General features: G+C 52.9%; 6 protein-coding genes and 2 non-coding genes across 8 annotated transcripts; 3 read left to right on the plus strand and 5 right to left on the minus strand.

The window, feature by feature from the left end:
• Positions 1-13: 13 nt before the first annotated feature.
• Positions 14-2,569, plus strand: BDP55DRAFT_587216 (cytochrome P450). Its single transcript, XM_060570888.1, has 3 exons — positions 14-731; positions 799-2,060; positions 2,142-2,569. The coding sequence occupies exons 1-3, from the start codon at positions 409-411 to the stop codon at positions 2,279-2,281; spliced, it is 1,725 nt and encodes a 574-aa protein (XP_060426996.1). The 5' UTR covers positions 14-408; the 3' UTR covers positions 2,282-2,569.
• A 735-nt stretch (positions 2,570-3,304) lies between these two features.
• Positions 3,305-6,109, minus strand: BDP55DRAFT_557229 (altered inheritance of mitochondria protein 21; the record flags this gene model as incomplete). The annotated part of the gene is made up of 2 exons (XM_060569673.1): positions 3,305-5,088; positions 5,143-6,109. 2 exons carry the CDS (start codon positions 6,107-6,109, stop codon positions 3,305-3,307), a joined length of 2,751 nt encoding a protein of 916 aa, XP_060426997.1.
• A 5,645-nt stretch (positions 6,110-11,754) lies between these two features.
• BDP55DRAFT_634504 (golgi apparatus membrane protein TVP18) lies at positions 11,755-12,547 on the minus strand (the record flags this gene model as incomplete). Its single annotated transcript, XM_060572668.1, has 4 exons — positions 11,755-12,055; positions 12,117-12,212; positions 12,415-12,430; positions 12,511-12,547. 4 exons carry the CDS (start codon positions 12,545-12,547, stop codon positions 11,755-11,757), a joined length of 450 nt encoding a protein of 149 aa, XP_060426998.1.
• Positions 12,548-14,179: 1,632 nt separating this feature from the next.
• Positions 14,180-14,549, minus strand: BDP55DRAFT_236953 (uncharacterized protein). The gene has a single exon (XM_060566185.1). It carries the CDS (start codon positions 14,442-14,444, stop codon positions 14,238-14,240), a length of 207 nt encoding a protein of 68 aa, XP_060426999.1. The 5' UTR covers positions 14,445-14,549; the 3' UTR covers positions 14,180-14,237.
• Positions 14,279-15,617, minus strand: BDP55DRAFT_671636 (uncharacterized protein). The gene has a single exon (XM_060575469.1). The coding sequence runs from the start codon at positions 15,332-15,334 to the stop codon at positions 14,690-14,692; it is 645 nt and encodes a 214-aa protein (XP_060427000.1). The 5' UTR covers positions 15,335-15,617; the 3' UTR covers positions 14,279-14,689.
• Positions 15,618-16,283: 666 nt separating this feature from the next.
• BDP55DRAFT_237088 (UbiD family decarboxylase) lies at positions 16,284-18,063 on the plus strand. Its single transcript, XM_060566187.1, has 3 exons — positions 16,284-16,670; positions 16,730-17,468; positions 17,549-18,063. Exons 1-3 carry the CDS (start codon positions 16,430-16,432, stop codon positions 17,985-17,987), a joined length of 1,419 nt encoding a protein of 472 aa, XP_060427001.1. The 5' UTR covers positions 16,284-16,429; the 3' UTR covers positions 17,988-18,063.
• A 2,893-nt stretch (positions 18,064-20,956) lies between these two features.
• BDP55DRAFT_t240 lies at positions 20,957-21,044 on the plus strand. Its single transcript has one exon. It is a non-coding gene; the product is annotated as a tRNA-Tyr (tRNA).
• An 827-nt stretch (positions 21,045-21,871) lies between these two features.
• BDP55DRAFT_t242 lies at positions 21,872-21,945 on the minus strand. The gene has a single exon. It is a non-coding gene; the product is annotated as a tRNA-Val (tRNA).
• Positions 21,946-22,433: the final 488 nt, after the last annotated feature.

The following is a 22,433-nucleotide window of genomic DNA, read 5'->3' on the forward strand; positions in this document are numbered from 1 at the left end:
CCCTTGGCCGCGCCTGGTCCGTGTTTCCGAGGCACTCAGTGACAAATGTGCAGATGTACAGATGACCCCGCTGTTAGAGCAGGTCAATGACAACTCAAAGCAACTCCAAGATAACGCCGGCGAGGGGAGTGATAAGGCCTATAATAACCACCACTTAGATTTCGTCTAGAGAGGCTATGAGTCGGGCATAGGGCGTACTTGTCACTCGAGGCCCGGTTGCCAGATATCTGGTTGAACATCGCTGTTGTCTTGAATCTGGGTTTGACTAACTTCAACTCCTTGTCTCAATAAGCGATTGAGTCCAGCTTCCTGACTTACACGAAATATTCACACCTGGGTCACCAACTCAACCAAGAAATCGAGTCGCCATCTGATTTAGAAATCACTAGCGAGCTTCCCTCGGCAAACATGGGATTCAACTTGATACCCGTAACAATCGCAAGTGCAGCAGCATGGCTTCTCTACACCCTCATCCTCCACCCTCTCTTCCTCTCCCCTCTGTCCAAGATCCCAGTCCCACACTGGTCATGTCACATCTCCCCCCTCTGGATCCTATACACGCGGAAATACAACCGCCAGAACCGCACCCTCCACGAAGCGCACCTCAAGCTCGGTCCCGTCGTGCGCATCGGCCCCAACGAGCTCAGCGTCGACGGCTACGATGCCCTCAAAACGGTGTACCAGGGCGGCTTCGAGAAGGACCAGTGGTACTCCATCTTTGACAATTACGGGTGAGTCTACCATCAACGTATCATCAGATAAATTACAGCAAGGGCTTCTTTGGCTAACAGCTGGAAGTGTCCCCAACATGTTCTCAACCCTCTCTTCAAAACCTCACTCCCTCCGCAAACGCATGGTCTCAAACGCCTACGCTAAATCCTTCATCCACGCCTCGGAGCCCGCAAAAGCCCAAGCCCGCGCCATCCTCTTCGGCCGTCTACTGCCCTTACTATCCGCCTCATCATCATCTAGACAAACGGAGAGCACCAATACCAAGGGCACCAACACCAACCCCGGACCCGAACCCGGAGCCGGCATCGACGTCTTCTCCACCTTCCTCGCCTCCACAATGGACTTCATCACAGCCTACACCTTCGGCCTCCGCAATAGCACAGACTTCCTTCGCCAAAGGGCCTACAGAGACCACTGGCTCCAACTCTACCTCGCGCGCGCAAGCCACGGCTTCTGGCCACAGGAAACCCCTCGGCTGAACGCGCTCGCTTCCCGCTTGGGTATGGGATGGTGGAAACTATACCCATCGTGGGTGGACGATGCCAATGCCGAGATATGGGCGTGGAACTGGCGGTTGTGCGAGGGGGCGAGGGAGTATGTCCGTACTCATCAAAAGGGAGTGAGTGCCACCACTACTGCCACCGTTACTGCAAAAGAAGAGGGACAAGGGAAAAGAGACGCGGCCGACGAACCAGTCGTCCTCTGCGCAATGGAATCCGGCATCGAAAAAGAGCGCCTCGCAAACGGGCAAAACTCCATCCTCTACCCAACCACGATCCTCCAAAAAGACGCGTCCGTAGCCTCGGAAATTCTAGACCAAGTCCTAGCAGGCCAAGAGACGGCGGGAATAGCACTTACCTACCTCGCCTGGCATCTCTCCAAATCCGCCTTCCTCCAACAACAGCTCCGCCAAGAACTACTTTCATTATCGCCAGACCTCAGAATGTCAGCAGCAGCAGATTCCACAACTCTACCCCCCTCCCTCCCAGACCCAAAACAAATCGACGCCCTCCCCCTCCTCCACGCAGTCATAATGGAAACCCTCCGCCTCCATGCACCCATCCCCGGCCCAGAACCCCGCCGGACCCCACACCTCCCGTCGCCCTGCCGGCTCGGCGACTTCTCGGTCCCGGGCGGCGTCCGCGTCGCGGCGCTGGGCTACACCCTCCACCGCAACGCAGCCGTGTTCCCCGATCCAGAGGTCTGGGACCACACCCGCTGGCTCGCCTCACACACCAGCGAGGCGCAGAGAAGAGAGATGCTGCGCTACTTTTGGGCTTTCGGGAGCGGTGGGAGGATGTGCGTTGGGTCTAATTTTGCAATGAATGGTACGACTTACAAACCCCCCACCTTTCAAATGAACTTCCAGAGGAAAATCGCTTTACTGACTTTTGAACCCGCTCTCTCAGAAATGAAACTCATAACTGCAGCAATCTGGACGAATTTTACGACGCATGTGGTTGATGATGAGGGTATCGAGCAGGACGACACGTACACGGCACGGCCCATAGGCGAGCGCTTGATTCTGCGGTTTGTACATGTAGAGTAAGATGTCGTAATGGTTCAGACTTGACCAAGCGCGCCGAACCGCTGGCCGATTCAAACTTAGTGTCACTAATGGAATGAGGTTTTCGAAAAAGGACCACCAGCTTCGTTGATCTTCACGGGCCAGCTCCAATCGTTGATCCCGGTCAAGGTAGGTAGGTCCCACGGCGGAGTGTGAAGATTCTCGATTCCTTGGAGAACAACAACGTGATGGTAACAAAGCAACACAAATTTGCGCTTGTTATTTGGTCTGAGCTTCAGAGCCGACTGCTTGACATATACGTAAAAGTACATGTTATTATAAACCATCTACAAGAAACCGCTTGAATGTCGAGGTAATCGTTCCGACACTCATCAGGGGCAACGCTTTCACTAGGCACAGTAGGGGACAGGACGAAGCCCCAGCATTTGAGGACGCAAAACAAAGTAACATCTATTTGACTAGTTCTACTAACAGCATGCTAACTATACGTATGATTTGAGTTCAGATCTCCAGACTCGGCGCGCAGGCAACGTCTCGCAAGAACACTTCCTTCCACGGACTACAATCACTAGCGGGCAAACTTCATTTTTCACACCACACTTTTAAAATAACTCACCCTTGACAAGCATGGCGTCTTGATAATATTGGGGTCTCTGAGGTGCGCAAGGCAGTACCTCATCCCGTATGTCGACCATGTTGTCTTGAATCAGAGGCTGTACTTAGTCTTACATCATTACCTTTGGAAACACTCGGTGACATCACGCACCAGGCTATGTATGTGAACATCCACAAGCCGACGCGTAAGGCGAGGCTGTCCTTCCATCGGAAAGAGACAACAAACGCAGTATCAAATTGCTACCTATTCAACAAAACGCTGTAGAGCCGTACGGCAAAGTTAGGGAACGTAGAAATATAGTTGGATGACCCGAAAACCATCAACCGAAGAAGAAAACCTTTATGCGAACAGCATGCCGATCTAGTGCTTTTACTTCTGCATCATGACACACCAAACACTCACTCTCGCACCGGCCAGCCTGCGACAGTTCATGCCGCTTCGCCTCCGGTTTGCTTCACATCGACAGGTTCGATGTCGGCACTCTTCTCAAGAGTCGCCTCGACCACAGGCTCGCCAGCAGTGTTGGCGGCCAGGGTCTTGACAACCTCCTTCGGTGCTTCGACTTCATCTTCAGCGTCCACAGGCTTAGAAGTTTCGGCCTCAGCTACCTCTACACTCTTTGCAGCAGGTTCCGCAGTGGCGGGCACCTCAGACAATTCTTCCTCGGCCGAGACTTCGGGCTTGGTCTCCTTCGTCTCTTCTGGTGTGCTGACGACCTCGGGAACTGCCTCCTTGGTGGGCTCCTCTTTGGAACCTTGGTCGACCTCCAGGACACCACTGTCGCCAATGCTCCAGCAAATTCTGAGAGGGGAGAATGAGAGCGTGGGTCCGGACTTGGCCTCAGCAGCCGCGGGAGCTGGGCTCTTGGCTGCCGGAGCCCTACGCTGGGGGCCACGAGCACGACCTTTCCTAGCATCAGAGAGCGGAGCCTTCTCCTTCTCCTCGGCAACATCCGCCGCGGGGGGTTCCTCCTTCTTCGGGGCTGTAGGTCCCAGCTGAAGGCGCTTGTTAAGGTCAGACAGGAACCCGGCCTGGAGCGCTGCGATCTTGCCTCCGGCAGGCTTGCCGGGAATAGCCGGCTTCTGTTTGGGGACAGAGTCCTGCTCCTTGGAGTCAACGCCGGAAGGAAGGGTCTTGGTAGGACGAGCAGGAATCTGAGGTTTTGACTTCTCCGAGACAGCCGGCTTGGTCTTATCCTCACTTGTCGAGTTCTGTTTTCTTGGCCGTTCAGGAATGGAGGGTGGCTCCGCAGTGGCAATCGATTCTGAACCCTTCTTCTGCGGGCGTGTTGGCACAAACGGCTTTTCCACTGAAGACTCGTCCCTCGGCTCTGGTGTGTCCACTATAGCCTCGTGCATGGCGCTTTCTGGTGTATCCTCCCAGACGTCGCGACTGGGAAACCGATTCGACATGGCTGGACGGGCCTCTTCCTTGGCTTTCTGGAGGGCGGCAGGCACTGGCTTCATCTGCTTCGCATCCACCCCACGACCTTCCTGCTCTGCGAGTTCTTCTTGTCTGCGGGCAAACTCCAAGGCGGGGTTCTCTGTGGGAAGTTCGGAACGGCGTCTGGAGGAGGGGCGTTCTGATTCTGTGGGTTCCGGGGTCGAAACTTCGGCGGTGTAGTTGACGCTGTCGGGGGCGTCTTCCCATACGTCCTTGCTTGGAAACTTGTGACGAGGCTTGGAGCTGGATACCTCGGCCTCGGACTTCTTGACCTCTGGGCGCTCCTCGTCAAAGAGTGGCTCGTACTCTTCAACGTCCTCAAGTGGGGTGTGTACCAGATCGGTTTGTGACTGGTTGTTATAGATACTAGTGGGTCGACTTGTGGGACGGTTCGCCTTCTCCATCTCAAAGGCACTGCCGGAGCGTTCTGGTGGGGGCTCAACAGCGGGCTGGAGATCATACGGATGTACGTCACCTCCACGCTCGTCTTCGGCCAGAATTGGTGCATTATACTTGTTCTCATGCCCAGGGTCATGCGACACAAAACTCCTGCGGCGGTTGTGAGACTCGTCGACGTGGACAGTGCCGTCGTCGCTTCCAGTGGCATTGTCCGGGGAAGACACAGAGACTTGGGGATGAGAATCCTTCGTGGGACTTTGAGGAGACTTGATGCGCTGAAGTTCAGGGGAGGAGATGCGAGAGGTGTACTCTGCAGAAGCCTGGTATCCAACTTCCTCGCTGGGGGTGCCAACATATGAGGCGGAGGTTCCTGATCAGATTTAGCACGCGTCGCTATGCTCGTGATTTTGTGTGAATAACTTACCCATGCCAGAACCACGGCTGTGAGTCTCCTTGACAATCTTGTTCAGATCCGTGCTGCTCATGGCGTAGTCGTTTTGACGGTCATGGAGAGAAGGCTTGCAATCCTTCTTGAGGGTATCCGGGTGCTTGTCGTACCAGGCCTTCTCAAACTTGTCGGTGGGCATAGCTGAGCTGTGGCCGTGAAGGCCGTAGCTGCCAGGAGGGAGCTCATTGAAACCACGCGAACTATGCTTGCGGGAGTGGTTTCGCGGAGTTCCCGACCTGAGGGTCTCAGGGGCAGCGCCAGAGCCTGGCGCAGGAGACGGGGCCTGGACATCGCCGAGATTGGGGTTCATGGGAACACGTTGGCCGATCTCGGGGATGCCATGTTCCTCGTCGCCGAAGGCACTTTCTGATTTTTGAGACAGGGCGCTGGAGCTTGCCTTCTTCCTAAGGCTGCTGGGTCTGGTGTCGTCACTGCTGGGCTTTCCAATGCCATAGGAGGCAGCCTTATCCGAATCGGTACGGGTCACTGCCATGACTCTCTGTTTGGCACTCTGGGCCGGAACAGTAGGCTTGGGAGCGTGAAGCTTGAGATCTTCCGCAGCGAAGCGGGTGTGCTCAGGGGATGAAGGTGCTCTGGGAGGCGGCGGCTTGACAAATCCATCGTTGATGGCATCGTATTCATTGCCCTCCTCGCCAACCGAAGGCATAGACACGCTGCCGGGGCGGTGATGGATGGGATCGTGCGAAGAGAGGAAGCCATTGCTCGGCGAAGAACGAGTAGCCTTGGGACTTTTGGAGAAGGGGCTCTCGTTCAATGGAGAGGGCGCATAGCGATCGGGATTCGGGGAGACAGAGCGGTCGAAACGCTTGATGGGACGAGGAGGAATCTTGGGGAGAGAGGAAGTATTGGTGTTCTCCTCCTTGTCCTGACTTCTAGAAGGTCGGGGAGGGATCACCGGTTGTTGTACTGATGCGGTAGACATTTTGACTGTGTGGTATGTTCGAATATGTAAAAGAGGAGAAATAGAATGACCCGCAGTCGAGTTGAGGATGATCGGGAGGTGCTGCTGTGTGCGTTGTAGTCGGGGTTGGGCGAGGTTTTGATCTACACGCGACTAGTAGGACGCAAGATTGTAATGGGGAACCTGGAGAGCGCAGAAGTCTGCAATTAGCACTTGGTTTCGAGGCGGTGTGTCAAAGCAAAGAGCAGAACGTGCTCCCTTCCCCCTTGCTCGCGCCGTTGGTGTGTATCCGTAGCCGCCTTGTTTTCTAGTGTGGGTGGCAGCTGAGGGCGAGATAACGCGGAAGACTGGAGAAGTGGGATAAGGTGAATTTGACAAGCAAGACAAGCCAGGCAGGGGCGGGGAGACAAGACAAGCACCGGATGGACGGCCGGAAGAATGCAGACTTGCTGGGAACAGCAGGTTTGAGTTTTGACGCTCAATCTTTTTTTTGATAAGGTAAGGTACTCCGTAAGTGATTTCCCGATGATAAGACGGTGTCATATCACGAGTAAGGTAAGGTACACGAGGGAGGCTTGAACCACAGGCAGGTAAAAAAAAGCCTCTAGAGCTCTCCATTGCAGGAGAGTCGCGCACACCGAAAGATGGCGATAGCTGAGCCCGCCCCGGCTGAAAAGCACGAGGTGGGCCTGCCCTGTCCTTCCCCAACACCTGCATCAAGCAGGGCGATGGTTATGGTTGTGGTGGTGGTGTGCTGACAATGTGCAGCAAAGCATTGGACGACCGCTTGGAGGAGGGCGAGGGATGTGCAATGGGCGGAGCAGGAGCAGTAGGAGTAGCAGTAGCAGTAAACCAAGCTCAGCAAACCGGGGGAAGGGTTGTTGCCGTATGGTGCGGGAGAGGGAAGAAAAATCGGGTGGGAAACCAACAATGACGACTGCGGTCCGGAATGGGGAGCCCACTTACAGCTAAGGGTGAGAGATAAGAGATAAGGTGGAATTCGAGGTTGTGGGAGTGAGACCTCAAGGAGCTGTTTCGTGATGCTGTTGTGGAATTGGTGTTATTGTAACACTCGAGAGGTAAAGAGCAAGTGGAAGATGGTGAGAGAGTTGATTTGTAGGTTGAGTAAACGCATTGAACAGATAATATGACGAGCAATCCAGGGGGGGGGAGCAAAGCAAACAGTGAAAAGTCACCTTGACCTTCGAGCTTTTATATTCTGGCTTGACGAAACCAGCTGGTTCGGTGACGGTGCTGCTGCCGTCTCTTAGCCAGTCACGAGCGACGTATTCCATGGCACAAAAGCAGGGATGCTCGATGCCGGTGCAGCGGGAGAAAAAAAAGCAGAAGAACAATGTACACGAGTACCTCGAGTACACTCGTACCTTGCCGTCGAGTTGACGCTGTGCCGGCGATGCGCACTCTTTGCGTTGAAAGCTGCAGGTTTGAGGACTTGTTGTCATACAGTAAGTCTCTCGTACTGATTGACACGGTGCAGAATGATCTGTTTTTGGGGAATCCACCGTACCCCGCCATTTGCCCACTAATGCATCATACGGCATGCGCTGGAGACTGAGGTGCTGGTGCAATGGTGGTCGAGGAAAGGGAGGCGTACCTACCTCGAGACTCAAGTTGCATCAATAGAGATTAAAGTCTTTTCCTTACCTTTCCACGAGGTCGTGTACCTTGACGAGTGTCGGGATACCTACCTTACCTCCCGGTACCTTCCTTTCCAGCTAGGTACGAAGTACCTTTACCTCTATCTCCTTTTCAACGTCAGGGGACGACCTTCCTCTCAATGATACGAACAGCAAGCTATTATGGACCAGACAAAGCAACATCGCAGCCAGGTCCAGGAAGCAGCTAGCTGATATGAGCAAGAGGTGAGTTGTTCTTTTCTGGGTTGACTCGCTTTGTTTGTCGTTACTTTTAGACAGCTAGGTACTCTGCTTCATTCCTACCTATCCCAGGGCCAGCGGGAAGAAAGTTGACCAGGAAACTCTCCATCATCCCACCCCAATCGATCGATCGAACCAAGTACCTTTCATATCCACAGCCACGTCTACGCTGTACCTGTTGAACTGTTCCTACTGGCACCAGAGGCTCAATTGAGTGTGACGATCCCAGCACAGCACCAACCAAGAAGATCCAGAGACCTGATTCAACAACTCGCAAATGAGCCGGCCGTCCGCACACCCGCTTTCAGGGATTTCGAAGCACTCACTACAAATAGCACCAAAAGACGGGGAAAGGGGAAAACACAAAAAGAAGGGCACTGTGAATGTGGATTCCCTCGGCCGTCACCTGTCAGCGCCTCGACCAGATCAAACGTGCTCTGCTTCCCATTTGTGTGCTCGCGTCAGCGTCGAAATCTAGAATCAGCAACGCGAAACCCATGCCGTCCCGAGTCACCTGCGCCCTGGGACTCGGGAATGTCCAGCTGGGACACGGGGGGTTCCTTCGTTCCAGTCTTCCAACAGACATGACTTGGCACAACGTCCACGCACATCCGGCCGTCCTGTTTTTCTTCACCACGTTCTAATTACAGAGTCACCATCTGTACCACCTGGAACCACCTACATCGACATCAACCTCAACATCAACATCTCCTGGCTATTCAAACCTCAAAAGACAACCAAGACATGACCAGCTTCCTCTTGACAAGTCGACCCCAGGCTCATTCAGCGGCGGGCAGGGCAGCCGGTCCCAGATACCCACCAAGGGCCCTCACTCACAGTGGACGGCAGCTCCACAGGGCGTCGTCTGGTCCATGGTCGAGCCCGCCTGCGCCCCAATCGAAACTGTCCACTGAGAAAAGTTCGAAAAGTCACCCGCTGACCATGGTCACCGACCCCCCAGACGTCCAGCCTCAGGCGGGCCAGGCCCGGGGCATGGGCGGTCCCGAGAGCAGGTACCTTCTCGATTTCGTCAAGTACCTTTGCCAGGAACCGGATGCGTGAACCGGGAAGAGAGACCCATCGAGATACCTGGACCTTGCCGGATCATGGCGTCTTCAGCTACGAGCACAATAAGTCTACAGTGCGGCTCGACTCGTCCTTGGAGCCTTTGACCTCTTCCCGCCCCGAAAGTCCACTGTCATTGTTCTCCCAAGACCAGCCCCACCATCCAGACCACGAGATGCTGCAAGCTCTGCATGGAAAGGGCACCGGCCTGCAGCTGGCCAGACGACGGTGTCTCGTCCGTTTGGATCTCGATACAACATTTCCCACACAAACACATGCACAAGAGAGGGAGCCGTTTTGGACAACCCTGCCATTGGAACATCGTGATCCCTCACAACCCTCTCTCAGTCTCTCTGTTCAGTCTGCGGTTCCTATACTAGTTTACCCTGTATTGCACTACACGGTTATCGCCTGGAATACGTACTCATCCTTCACCGCAACAACCAGAGACATGATCCATTTAATTGAATTTTCCGGCTTCTCGGACTGTGACTGCGGGCGCTTGTCCTGGACCATCACCTGGATCTAAACGGCACCGCCTCTCGGGCTTCCATCTCTGGCAACTCGGAAGCATCTGGACGGGCGCCGGAGCGCATGCGGGCATACTCGAGGGATTTTCTCGGAGCGGCGTTTCTCTATTGCCTTGGTCCTCGGGCCATCAACAAATGCCTCTCCTACCATTGTTCCAACATTGAAAGCTGGCTTGTGTCGGGAGCTGTCTCTGACGGTCTCTGACGGCCGCTGTCACGGTCTTGGCTCCCTCCCACCGTTCGCGCTCAGCCCGGCTCCCTTTCAGACGGCTAGAACGCTCCCCTTTCCGTCAGAATTACGGATGGCTTTCAACTGACGACATCCGAGTGGAGGCCGTTCAGTCACAGAGAATTGGACCAGGGCAGACGGCTCCGTTATCTAGCAATGCACAGTGGCACAGTCGTTACTAATCGTCGAATGGAGACGGGAAGAGCCCCATGCTTTGACGATCGATCCACGAGTGTCCCTGGAAAATGTTCCAGCAGCTGGCCTGGCCTTCTTCGGATGATGACAGTTGCTGGAACACCCTGGGCGAGAGGCGGGACCGGGAAACCGATCGTCTTAAAACAAGCTCCAAGAAAAGATGATTCCCGAGGTTTCTTCGATGAAATTGAGAAGGGCCGGCCGAAAACCCTCTCCTTGTGCCAGCTTTCGCGACTGCTTCTCAGAAAACCCTTCATTCATCGTGCAGGACCCTTGTGGGGGAGGGAAACGGGGAAACACATCGTCACCGTCGATCAGGACCAGAAGCTCCGTTCAGCTTTCTTGCATCTTCACTGTGCCGTCGTCCATGCCGTCCAGGGCTGGACCGCAGCTTTTCCTAGCAGCTCCGTCTACCCACGGCGATGTGGCTAATGACGCCATTGGGTGCGTTGCCGTTCTTAGCCTTTTGGGTGCTTGACCGTCCACAACGAGGTCCAGTTGAACTTGTTAGCAAGTCATTACCAGTACTGCGTAGGAAAACGAGCCAGAACCCTCGACTTTTAGCAAACGCGGCAATCTTTTGCCATAAGCCTATTCCTAGCTACGCCAGCGCTTTCATCTCTTGATATCGTACAAATACCGGTGTCCTCGACTCCAAAAGAAACAGTCCAGAGGAGCCTGTACTCGGGTAGTACGCTGGGGTATCCACCTACCTAGCCAACCGTTCATCGTGTTAAAACTCCCCGCGCAGAAAAGATGACGAGGGAAACGTCATTATCCGGGGTTTCACAGGATTGAGAAAGGAAGGGGGGGAAAAAACTTGAGCATTCACTCACACCAGTTCGCGACTATACTAGGTAGAACATGAGGGGCAAATTCGGCTATCCCCCCCCAATCATCATGAACTATCTAGCTCGTCTAATTGGGTACAACCCCAACCAGCGGTCATGGTCATGGTTCATGGTCACGCTTCATGATGTGCGTGATGTCCTTTGCATGAGAATAGCTCTTGCTGCTTACCTTTAGTTTCGAGGCCTGCGAGCTATTACCAGCTGTCTTCCCCCGCCGCCGGCACCGCTAGTGCCCTTTTTTTGATCCTCACCGTTTACTTCGCAAGCTAGCTGTAGTTCGAGCTATGGCGACTCTGACAATGCTAGGAAGCTTACACAGCAACTTTTCTTGTGAGCTGGCAAGCTTGCTGCCGATCCTCTTCCGCTGTACTCCGGTCTGGAACGGCTCACATGCATGGAGGCGGGTGACTCGGCCGAGAGCTATTGCGACTTTGCTCAATACGCACGAAAACGAATCATCAAAAGCTTCAAGAAAGCTTCGAAACAGAAAATCCAGTGCAATGAAGAAAGCTATCATAACCTCCGGAGCTTCTGAGAACCAAAAGCGCAATCCGAAGTCGTACACACAAAGCCTAAGCTTGTCCCGGGACGCCAAGTTCCTTTCCGAATATGCCGGTCGTTGCATATCAAAACACACCAGTCTCCGCGTTGCCCTCTGCAACCTTTCATGACCCATTGCGCTTCACGCGCCAAGTGGGCTATCACGGAGCCTCGCTACTTGCAATTGTATACACTCCACATCCCTTTCGTCCACCAATTTTTCGTGCTTCCAGGCACTGGATATCATTGATGTTGCCTGTACTTGTTCAGCTGTCGTTACAGACGCCGGCGCTTCTTCGTTCGGCGCTGCTGGCTTGGGCGCCTCGTCGCCCCGACACTCCGATTGCTGATTCTTCTCCTAGACAATCATCTGGGCAACGCCCTGACCACCAAGGGTCTTGCTGCCGACAAAGGCCTGGCCCTTGACGGCGGCGAGAAGGTAGCAGATGGCCGTCAGCGACAGGAACACACCAGCGGCGATCAGACTGCTGGTGACGATGATGGTGCTGAGGAACTGAATGACAGCCATGCCGGCGTAGGCTCCGGCGCGCATGTAGTTGGTCGAGATCTTGCGGATGAAGCCATCGAAAGTGGCCGAGGTAGGGCAGATTCGGAGCAACAAGGGGACCTCAATGAAGAGGATCACCAGCGCGGAGGCCCTAAAGCATTGTGTTAAAACGGAGCTCCGGCAGAGAGCGGAGGGGGCGCAGGGAGCCTTACAGGGCGAGCGCGCAGAAGATGATGAGAAGGAGATGGATGGTGAAGATGTTGGCGATGCCCAGTGCTAAGCACAAGATCATCGACAAGACACCCAGCCTGCATTGATTCTCGAGTCAGCCATTATGCCTCCCAAAAGTGTATCATCGCACCGAAACAAGCTCGCATAGAGATGGTTTCTGGGATCGCAGTCTGCCACGGAGAGTAATCATCTCGGGTCGTGTCCCCGCGGACAGGCAATCGAAGAGGGATCATCGCGCGAGGCCGCGAGGGATAATGGGCTGAGCAGGGGAGCTCTTACCATTGGCCGTAAATGCCTGTGGTAACAGGTTAGCATCATTTTCCACAACGCAGCAGACGGCGCTCGGCGCGCAAGAGCGATAGGAGGATAACGTACTGAAGTTTCTGGTCGCGAACTCCTCCTTGAGCGTCATTTTGGCGGTAGTGTGATGTGGTTTGCGGTGGTTACGTTTTTCTTTTTAGGTTGGCGTACGTGGACTTTCTGAGCTATTGTGGAGATGGTCCGAATTCCAGCTCACGGAGATGGGATCGACACACGGGAGCGCAGGGAGATCGGATTGTGGTAGGATAGAGCGGTCCGGTGAATTGACAGTTTGTCTCGTCGTATGGTGAGAAATGGTGCTTCCGAATTGCTGTTCAGTCTGGTTTCGAGGTTGAAGGTGGAATGGTTTTGTTGCGTGAGGTTGAGTGGTGGATTTTCCAACGGTAAAAAGAGGTTGAGATGAAGTGTTGTTGTCAGCTTTCCCCGGGGCGGCGCGGCCAAGAGAGGAAGCGTCGTACGTAGCCTCTTTTGCCGAATTTGAGGCTTGGACTTGGCCAGCGGCGCTGGTTACTGGTAGGTGGCAGGTTCTGGGGGTCCTGGGGGGTTCCCGTTTGAACCAGTCAGATTGCCTACAGCTGCTGCGGTGTGGGTTGGGCCTGGCGCAGTGTGGTGCTGCGGCTTCCTTGGACCTTGGGGCGTGAGATCTTTTTAGCGCCTTCTGGGTCCTTTTGGGAGGGGAGGAACTTCCAAGTTCCAGGGGTCGCACGCAGGCCGCAGAGGGAGAGACAGGGTTATTCTGTTTCTTGTCTGCGGGAAGGGGTCTCGTCTGGTACCTTACTGTGTAGGCCCTTTCTACGGATGTTCAACTTCTCAACAGCTGATGTGAGGCAGGCAGAGAGAGAGAGAGAGGTATTCGACCGTGTTCGAATTCCCAACGGTCAGGGATGAGACAGGGACAGCTGTTGTGATCGGTTTCCCTTTCCTCTCCTGTTCTCCCTGTGTGGTTGAAGGTGAGAGAGCAGGGGCCTTTTTGCGTATCCTGTCTCTGGACGGTCAGCCGTGAATGTACGGTAAGATGAGGTGTCTGTTTTTGATCGGTGCAGCCTGCCACTCTTGATAAGGTTCTCGTTTACAAGGCAACACGAGATGATCAGACTCCAGAGCCGCGCTGTCTGTCCCTTTCTTCGTCTTGTATCTTCAGCAGGTGTCTGTCTCCTCTCGTGTCCCGTGCTCGGTAGTATGCCGTACTACTGTTGCTATTCAACTCTCAAAGACGACACAGCAGAAACAGCCTTGTTTTCTCAGTTCTGATGCGCAAAGAGAAGGATGCCCCTCGCCAGGCTACGACCCTTGTGGTGGAACCGACGAGGAACAAATGTCACTGGTCGCTTGAAGGGGAGAAGGGAGAAAGAAAAAAAGATGGGATCGAGTGTAAGAGGTTTATGAAACAACGTCCTGACACTTTCCGGGCCCGGGGGGCTACAGGAGGAGGGACCTGAAAATGCACGGCCGATCTACCGGGTGCCACTACTCGAAAGGGTTGTCTGTGTGCTCATCCGACACCCGTACTCCAGTAGCAACCCCGTTTTTATTTTGTTCGGTTTTGGTCGAGGTGGCAGGTGGGTGGCTATATTTGGGAATGTGGTTGTTGATTAAGACGATAGTGGTAGGCAGGATCGAGTTTTTGTTTCGCCTTCTCGTGATGCTTTTCGACACCACCTACTAAGTAAGTAGACTTCGGATTTTGTGGATGAGGCTTGGTCTTTATGATGGCTGATCGCAATATGAAGAGAGTTTCTATAATGATTTGGCAGACTGTAAGTTACAGTAATCAAAGTATATTATTGAACACCGAGGAACTCAAACAATAGTTTTTTCGTCTGCAATTGATTCGACACCTCCACCTCTATCTCCGCCTTTGATGCGCTATATACACGCCTGAGCTGTCTAGGCAGCTGTCTTTTCCCCGTTGATCGCAACTCGTCTTCTGCGAATACGATGGACACCATACACGCGTCGTGGAGTGGCAGAGAGATATGGGGCGACATGAGCCTACGTGGACTCTGCCGAAGCCTCCCTCGGGCTCCGGCGGCGGCGGTCTATATCACCATTGCCCACTTCTGATTCGTTCATTCCTCAGGTGCCTGGAATGGCTTGGTTTTCAGGATAGAGTAAACTTCAGACAAACTGCCTTCTTAAACATTCGTATGCTTCGATGCCACTGTAGGCTTACACAAACACAAGGAAAAGAAACGCACGATGGACGACACATCTTTCCCCCTATTCCAGCTCATCACGCCTGCCCAAGACCCTCCAACTCCTTAATCACAGCATCCCGCTTCTTCCTATTCTCCTCAGAGGTGAGCTCCTCAACGTGATTCCCGTACGTCCACCACACCCCATCCTTTTCGTTCTTGCCCTCGTCGGCGCCATCCCAATCACACATCTCGGACCACCCGACATTCGAAATGTCGAGGTTGCACCAATCCAGGTAGGCCATCGTCCACGGCGTCCGGAACTTGTTGAACCCCTCCGGATACGTCAGCGGCTCCGCATCCCAGTCAATGGCCCGCTGGCACAAGATCACGGTCCCATCCTCGACGCCTTTGTCGTCGAGCACGAGGAAGAGGCTCAGGTTGTTGGGACCCTGCTGCTTGCCGTACGCCGAGTCCTCTTCTTTGCCCCTAGCAAGGATCGCGGCTTCGATTTCCTGAAGGGAGCAGCCTTCCCATTCGTTGGTCGGGGATAACTCTTGCAATGGCGGCTTTGTGGATTCTGCGTCTAGGGGCAGGGGTTCCGTCTTCGAGGTGACGAGGGAGAAGCAGTCCCAGGTGTCATCTTCGCCGTACTCCCAGTCCCGGATGGTGAGGAGGAAGCGGTTGACAAGTTTGATGTTGGCATTTTTGGCCGTGATGAAGACGAACGAGCACCGTGACATCTTGACCGTGATCTTGTAGATGATGTATGGACGTTGATAGTATTCCCGCCAAAAAAGAAATTCAAATCTTGGGGTTTTGTGTTCTGATTTGCATCTAGATGTCTGGCAATCCTGCCCGCTTGGATATCATCCTCTGACATCACATTTTGAAGCTAAGCAGGCAGAAATCAGGCAGCTAGCCCTTGGGACGAACTTGGGGAATTTGTACGGAATACAATCCTTTGCCGATCGTCTCGGGCTCCCACAGGGCCGTACCCGCCACCACCTTGCCGCCACGGGCACAGTTCACGGCATTGACTATTCCGGCTTAATCATGCACACTCGGAGTCGACAGGGTCCCTATCGGGTCCGGTGCCGGAGACATCTGCCCCTCCATTCGAGGCCGAAAGCCCGGTGTACCGCAACCCTGGAACCCCAGAAACCGGGCCAGCCAACCGCTAAGCCCGCTTCGCTTTCGGGTGCCAAGCGCAGATTTGATGGCCCAATCCGCCTCAATTCCCTCGTATATTCTGCCGCCAAGCCCTTCACTTCTTCTTCAATTTCCTCCTCTTTACGGATACCTCCACCGAGAACTTGGTACATCGGAAGGTTACGAGAGCGAGCAACACGGGTAAGCATGTGTCCACTGCCCACGGCGCCGCACATGTGGAGATCAACGGTTTGTGTTCAGTCAGCACCACCTAGTCGAACCCCAGATCTAGTATCGACAATTACATCATACCACAGAATTCGTACATCCAACGGCGCAGCCCGTACTAGATTCTTGGCGCGGATGAGCCGGTGCAAAATCTACGGTGGATGAGAAATCGCCGCTTAATGCCATCCACAAGCCCCCTCCCCCGGAGTTTTTTGGCTTTGACTTTTCGATATAAGCACGGCGTTAGCTCCCCCGTAAAGCCCGAGTCAGGGAAAGAAAAGTGTGTACCTACGAATAAAGAACCCCGCTCCGATAGTCAAATTGTCTCCCGCAAGTGACATTCTCATCTCATCGCGAGTTGATGACGGGGCAAGTTCCGGAAATCTCTCTCACAGCAAGTACTCACACAAGGAAAAAAAAAGAGCCTATTCACATCCATATCACAATAGCCCGTCGTCATGGTCTTGACGGTCCTCACAGACGACCAGATCAAGACGATCCTGGCCGATCTGACGGCCGACGAGTTTGACGGGTTCAGAAAGGTCATCTCGACCGCGCTACACGAGTACTCGACCAACACGCACAACATTGAAGATGGCACATATCACCAACCGGAGCGCGTCTCAACAGAGAACCTCAAGACAGGCGCGACAACCCTGTACATGCCCTCCGTCGGTCCCCAAGGCATGGGCTGCAAAGGTAACCTCTCGCCCCTTCGTCACCCGTCTAGGATTTCTCAATACTGATACTTCCTGTAGTCGTGACCCTCAGCTCCAGCAAAGCCTCCCAAGACCCCTCAAAACCCTCCATCCAACCCACGGGCGCCGTAACCCTCCTCTCCCCAACCGGCGAACCCATCGGCTTCCTCCACGCAAAGACTCTCACGGCCTTCCGCACCGCCCTCTCCTCGACCTGCCTCCTCGCCCGCCGCACCACCGTCAAAACTCTCACCGTCTTCGGCACAGGCCTCCAGGCCTACTGGCACGTCCGCCTCGCCCTCCTCGTCCGCGGCACCACCATCAAACACGTAAACGTCATCAACCGCCGCTTCTCCGACGACGCCCGCGACTTTATGAAGCAGTTTTACCGCGTGCCCGCGCACATCAAGGAGCGAGAGGGCTGGGCCGAGACGACGTTTGGGATTTTGACGCCCGGGTATGGCGAGTTTAAGAGGTTGCTGAGGGAGCAGATTCGCGATGCGGATGTGGTGTATTGCTGTACGCCGTCGACGGAGGAGTTGTTTGAGGCGGAGGTGCTGACGAGCCATGAGGGGCGGAGGAAGGGAAGGCTTATTGCGGCGATTGGGAGTTATACGCCGCAGATGAGGGAGTTGCCCGAGGGGTTGTTGTTGCAGGCGACCAAGCATGAGAAGCCGCACTGGCATTTCCATAAGCATGCGCCTGAGGGAGGGGTGATCATCGTGGATACGCTGGACGGGGCGTTGAAGGAGGCTGGGGAGATCATCTCTGCTGGGTTGCAGCCTACGCAGCTTGTTGAGTAAGTTTTTGTCCTCAACTCGGGAGCTCGAGGACCGGTCACACCTTGACATGGATGGAAAGCTGACTGTGTGTACACAGACTCGGAGAGCTGATTATGCTCCGCCGGATGCAAGACGAAGAGGACGCGGCCTCAGCCTCAGCCGATAGCGATGCGGCTAACATCGCGGCCTCGGAGCTCGAGAAGCTTGACTTTTCGGGCACACCATCGATCAAGTCCGCCTTTTCGGGGTCCGACGGTGCATCTGTATCGGAGCCGCGGACGTCTATTAGTAAAGACTCGACAAAGACGTCAGGTAGCGGCAGCAGTAACAGCAAGGGGCCGAGCATGCTTCGCCGGAGCTCGAGTCAGAGGTCGGCGGACAAGCGTAAGAAGGAGGACGCGCTGGTGAAGTGGCTTAAGGACGGGACCGTCATCTATAAGAGCGTTGGGCTTGGGCTCATGGATTTGTCGGTTGGGATGCACATGATTCAGCTTGCCAAGGAAAAGGGTATTGGGACGCAGATTGAGGGATTCTGAAAGGATTGGGAATGGGGCTGGGGTATAGATGGAGTATAACAGGTTGAGACTGCGATCTTGAAAAGGGGGGATACGTCCTCGGTTTTGTGATATCCTTTAGATTACGAAGAAATGGGTACGACGGGCGCCTGTGATATGTTCATTGTTTACCTTAGGTGGGCCAGCTTAGGCATCGTTGGCTATCACCAATATGATTTAATTCCAGTTTGAAAGCCTTCGAAGAATAAATGAACGGCAAAATTAAAGAGACTTGATTAGAAATCACACTTTCAGTTCTAGTCCTGAAACCAGCGAGGTAGGTCGAGGGAAAAGCATTACCTAGGATTGGGGGCCCTACCACCCTGAACTGCACGTCTCTAAGCCCTTAGGTCTCTCATTCATTAGTGACTTCCTCTTAATCACCGAGGAGAAGCGGCTTTCTAGCGCACACCGTTTTCAAATGGCGTGTAGACAAGGGTAATATACTGGCTTTGAAAAGGTAAAGGAGCGACGGACGGAGGAACGGCTTTCCTGTCAAGCATATACTGGTTGAATTCGAGCACGGTTATTAGCAGTCGCAATTCTATGGCATTTCGCTACTTTGCTTCGTTAAAGCATATAGTAACTTATTTTCAGCACTCCTTAAGGAATAGGAGGATCACCTTTGTTCCTAATGCCCGTCTATTTTCCTTATTGTATTTACACCCTAATTCCTACAGGGTAGAATAAATAAGCGACGAGAGTGTATTATTAATTGCCCTAGATTGTTACGCATAAAGAAATAAATATCGTTGAAGACTTTAGTAGTGGTGTTCTTCGCTTCGTCATAATAGACATTTACCTACATATAGGCATTCGCAAACCAGCGCAAAGGGACTCCAAGTTTAAGGAATGTTACTATGGCCTTGTTACTCTCTTAACTAAAGCTCTAAGTATTTATAGTGACTGGCCCTTACACAACGAACTTCCTAGAATATCTGCGAAACCGGGAGCGTCAAATTATTGGCCTACCGAAGTGAACAAGAAGCGGATATATGGACTTTACTCAATATCACCGTCTAAGGTCCTTTGCTACTAGTATTGCCGGTCCCCTACCCGGGATTAGCACGGCATTGTACGAACTTTACATACATCGCAAGATAACCGCAAGTTGGTAACAATAACCTAATCGCTATTCAGGTCCATATAGAGTCTCTTGTCGAATTCGACTACAACTGACTCGATTCTCGTCAATATTGAATGAAGTAGCATCAGCAAGTCACTCTCTACCTTTCTAACTTCGCAATCGCTCCTTCGTCGTAGGTAAAATCCAGTCAAGGGCGAAACCCGAATTCCGTCTCACCTCCCTTCCTTAGGTATCTTAAGATGGTCCGCTACCATCCGGGTGTAGTAGGCCGTACGTATCATCCATACCCGCCTGCTCAAGTGTATAAAAGGGTATTCAGAGTTACGCAGACTGGTTCGTTGCCAACTATAACGCTCCCGCTCTGCCTCAGGATTCAGTGCGGAAGAGACTGGGAGGTACTGATTCTTAGCAGTTAATGCGGCGGCAGTGGTGACAGCGGCCGCGAGGATTTTGATCTTATATCCATCCGGTAAGTCTCGTTCATAGAGGCATGAAGTGAACCTCTCCACCTGCTACTTAGCGTCATAGACACCCTCTGGTACAGTATTCACTGCCCAATACGCCACCGGTACAGACGAATCGAAAAAGCTACCGCGTGAGCAGGCTTTGAAGAAGTAAAATATTTAAACACATACTTAGTTAGAAGCATACTTTTTGAGGCTGAGGCCTTCATGAAGCATTCCCAGCTTCTTGTCTACCATCTCGTCCACAAAATCATTCGTGTCGTCGACTCTTTTGCCTAGGAAGATAGTTTTCATTACATACCCTCATAGCTACAGGTGCCATAAAGCAGCATCTATAAGCTCACCTCCAAACGTATCCCAGCTTTACTCACATCATGGACGAAGCGGAGATTCTAGGTCGCATTTATACAAATCGTCAGATGAGGCATACTGCTGACCTGGTGATCATCTGTTGCAAGAACGCTGCGATTCAGATAGTCCCGGGTGCTCATTGCCATTTCACCCGCCCTAAGCCTCTCAGATCGAGTTGCCGATATTAGAGCTTGAGGCAGAGACATCGCAGAGGAATGTGACGTGCCACGCATCGCCAAATAGTGTGTGATCAATTACGATGGATCAAGTTATTGCGGAAGGTAATCAGTGATAACCGAAACTTCAGACAATCACTAGGTCGGCACTTGTATGCGTTGGAGTAGGCCACATCTGCGTAGACGCTTTTGGCTGTAAGCTGATGTCTCCGGAATGACTGTGGAACCCTGTAAAGCCAAACCTTCACCAAAAACCTGGAACTATAACTATTGTGCTAGTAGAGAGCTCCGCTGGACTATTTCATTCCTACTATGAACTGGTATGTTCACCTGGGTAGCGTTCTGCCAGGTCGGGCTGTACGACTGGACGAATCCGATATCAGGGCGATGGGCGGATCGTGACGAAGCTGGAAACATTAACGGTATGCTATTATGCTAAGATGTAGAGAATCATTCCATACTAAAATTGTTCCTCATTTAAGTTGATGAGATCTTCCAATCACAAGTTGATTGGATGCTGCCCATTCAAACGATTTTAGTGTAGGATCTCGACTCTTCACCACAATTCCAGAACCTTAAGTTACAGCTTCAAATACAGCGTAATGAATGATAAGTAAACAGCAGTCTCGTAAACCCAATAAAACTTTCAAGACTCATACAAGCCTATTAGCCCAGCTACCGTGACCCGACATTCATCAACCTGCATATTTGGTAAGTTCCCGGTTGTTCAAGCCTCTGGTACGACGGATGAAGTGCGGGGCCGCCAGCATCTCACCTCGCGTGTGGAGCCAGCCAGCCAAAAAACCCTGGGCAACTTGGTCAGATTTTGCGGTACGCACCTCCAACCCACCGAGCGGAGCAATAGCTCCGATCCTCCCCTTGGTGTAGTTGGTTCATCACGTTCGACTGTAATGGTTACATTGTCATCGAAAGGTCTCTAGTTCGATTCTGGAAGGGGAGAACCGTCTCTTTTGCTTGTTTTTGTCACCTAGCAGCTGTAAGATGAAGTTGTGTTGGCGTTGAGATGCGGGTGGGATGGTGTGTGAAGGAGTTTTCTTTTTTCCCTTGTGGTGAGGAAGGAAGGTTTGGGGGTTTTTGTTTGTGTACGTAGGTAGGCAGGCCCCTAACCTGTTCCTCTCTGGGGAAAGGGTAAGTATCTCGCAAGCTTCGGAGGCCGCTACAGACGTGTATGGAAGTTGTGGAAAATGAGAGTGGCATTGAGTAACCTGGAGGAAAGGATTCCACGGCAACTAGGAACACTTGGTACAAGATGAGGACGGTTGGTCTTCCCCTGCTGGTTGTGGATTGGGGTTCATCGCAAGTGTATGGCTGAATTACTAGTCCCAAAAGGACAAGAAAGATGGGATCAACATCCACGGCAACTTACCTACCCTAGCCATATCAACAAGGCTGGAGGTACCGACACAACCGCAACCTTTCAACTGGGAACAAACAGAGCGTTGCTCATACGGAGTAGGAATAAGTGCATCACGACTTAAGTGGATATAAACACAGTTGAATGGATGTTTGAGTTCAGTTAGTCCCACGAAATGAATGTTTGAGAGTCGCTGTGGGATAGTCTGATAGGCACGCAATCCTTCGTGTGTCAAGTCAAGAGCAGAGATGGCTGCCACCAGCAAGTGGGCTCAAATTTCACCGTCCGTTGAATGACGCATACCGATCAGGGAAAGCAAGACCAAAAAATAAAATAAAAATGGGCATGTCGAACCGCTGAAATTGTCGAGGAGAGAACTCCCGTTCAAGATATGGTCAAAACGCAAAAGAGATTGATTTCGCCCGGACTTGAACCGGAGACCTTCAGTGTGTTAGACTGACGTGATAACCAACTACACCACGAAACCTAATCGGATGCTGGTACGACATTGTGAAGTCGTTTAAGAAGCGTTCCCTTCCGGCTCCCTCCCGCTCCAGGGCGGATCGACGACGCCGACGAGCGAAAGATGCAGATAGGCGCGGGTAACGGGAGCAGTCATCTCTTGCCTGGCTTTGATTAACGCGCGAGAGGCAACGGACTTGTTCACGGCGTCTGTAAGCCTTCAGAAAGCGTACAACACGTATTAGCCAAGGCCAGCGTGGCTTGGTAGGCACAGCTATGGATATATCTACAACTCTCACCAATATCATGTCGACCTTGGAACACATGTAAGCTGCCCAAGACGCAGGCCTGGGGCGCGTTTCCATTCTTCTTCCTCAGAATCCAGGAATACTGAAAAATCCAATCTCTCAGAATGGATACCTTTCGTATATTCCACCGAAGAACGTCCCCCACCAGGAGAAAAATTCGAATTCACCATCACGGGCACGTCCCATCTCAAGAAGACTCTTTACC

This window comes from Colletotrichum godetiae (assembly GCF_030913485.1).
Source record: "Colletotrichum godetiae strain CBS 193.32 chromosome Unknown BDP55scaffold_34, whole genome shotgun sequence".
NCBI lineage: Eukaryota > Fungi > Ascomycota > Sordariomycetes > Glomerellales > Glomerellaceae > Colletotrichum > Colletotrichum godetiae.

Excerpts from the sequence above, each read along its gene's own strand:
- BDP55DRAFT_237088 (XM_060566187.1), top strand. The coding sequence starts at position 16,430 with ATGGTCTTGACGGTCCTCACAGACGACCAGATCAAGACGATCCTGGCC. Across the intron at positions 16,671-16,729 it reads CCAAGGCATGGGCTGCAAAG|TCGTGACCCTCAGCTCCAGC; the intron begins GTAACCTCTCGC and ends TACTTCCTGTAG. Across the intron at positions 17,469-17,548 it reads CAGCCTACGCAGCTTGTTGA|ACTCGGAGAGCTGATTATGC; the intron begins GTAAGTTTTTGT and ends GTGTGTACACAG.
- BDP55DRAFT_236953 (XM_060566185.1), bottom strand. The coding sequence starts at position 14,444 with ATGTCGCCCCATATCTCTCTGCCACTCCACGACGCGTGTATGGTGTCC.
- BDP55DRAFT_671636 (XM_060575469.1), bottom strand. The coding sequence starts at position 15,334 with ATGTCACGGTGCTCGTTCGTCTTCATCACGGCCAAAAATGCCAACATC.
- BDP55DRAFT_587216 (XM_060570888.1), top strand. The coding sequence starts at position 409 with ATGGGATTCAACTTGATACCCGTAACAATCGCAAGTGCAGCAGCATGG. Across the intron at positions 732-798 it reads TCCATCTTTGACAATTACGG|TGTCCCCAACATGTTCTCAA; the intron begins GTGAGTCTACCA and ends AACAGCTGGAAG. Across the intron at positions 2,061-2,141 it reads GTCTAATTTTGCAATGAATG|AAATGAAACTCATAACTGCA; the intron begins GTACGACTTACA and ends CCGCTCTCTCAG.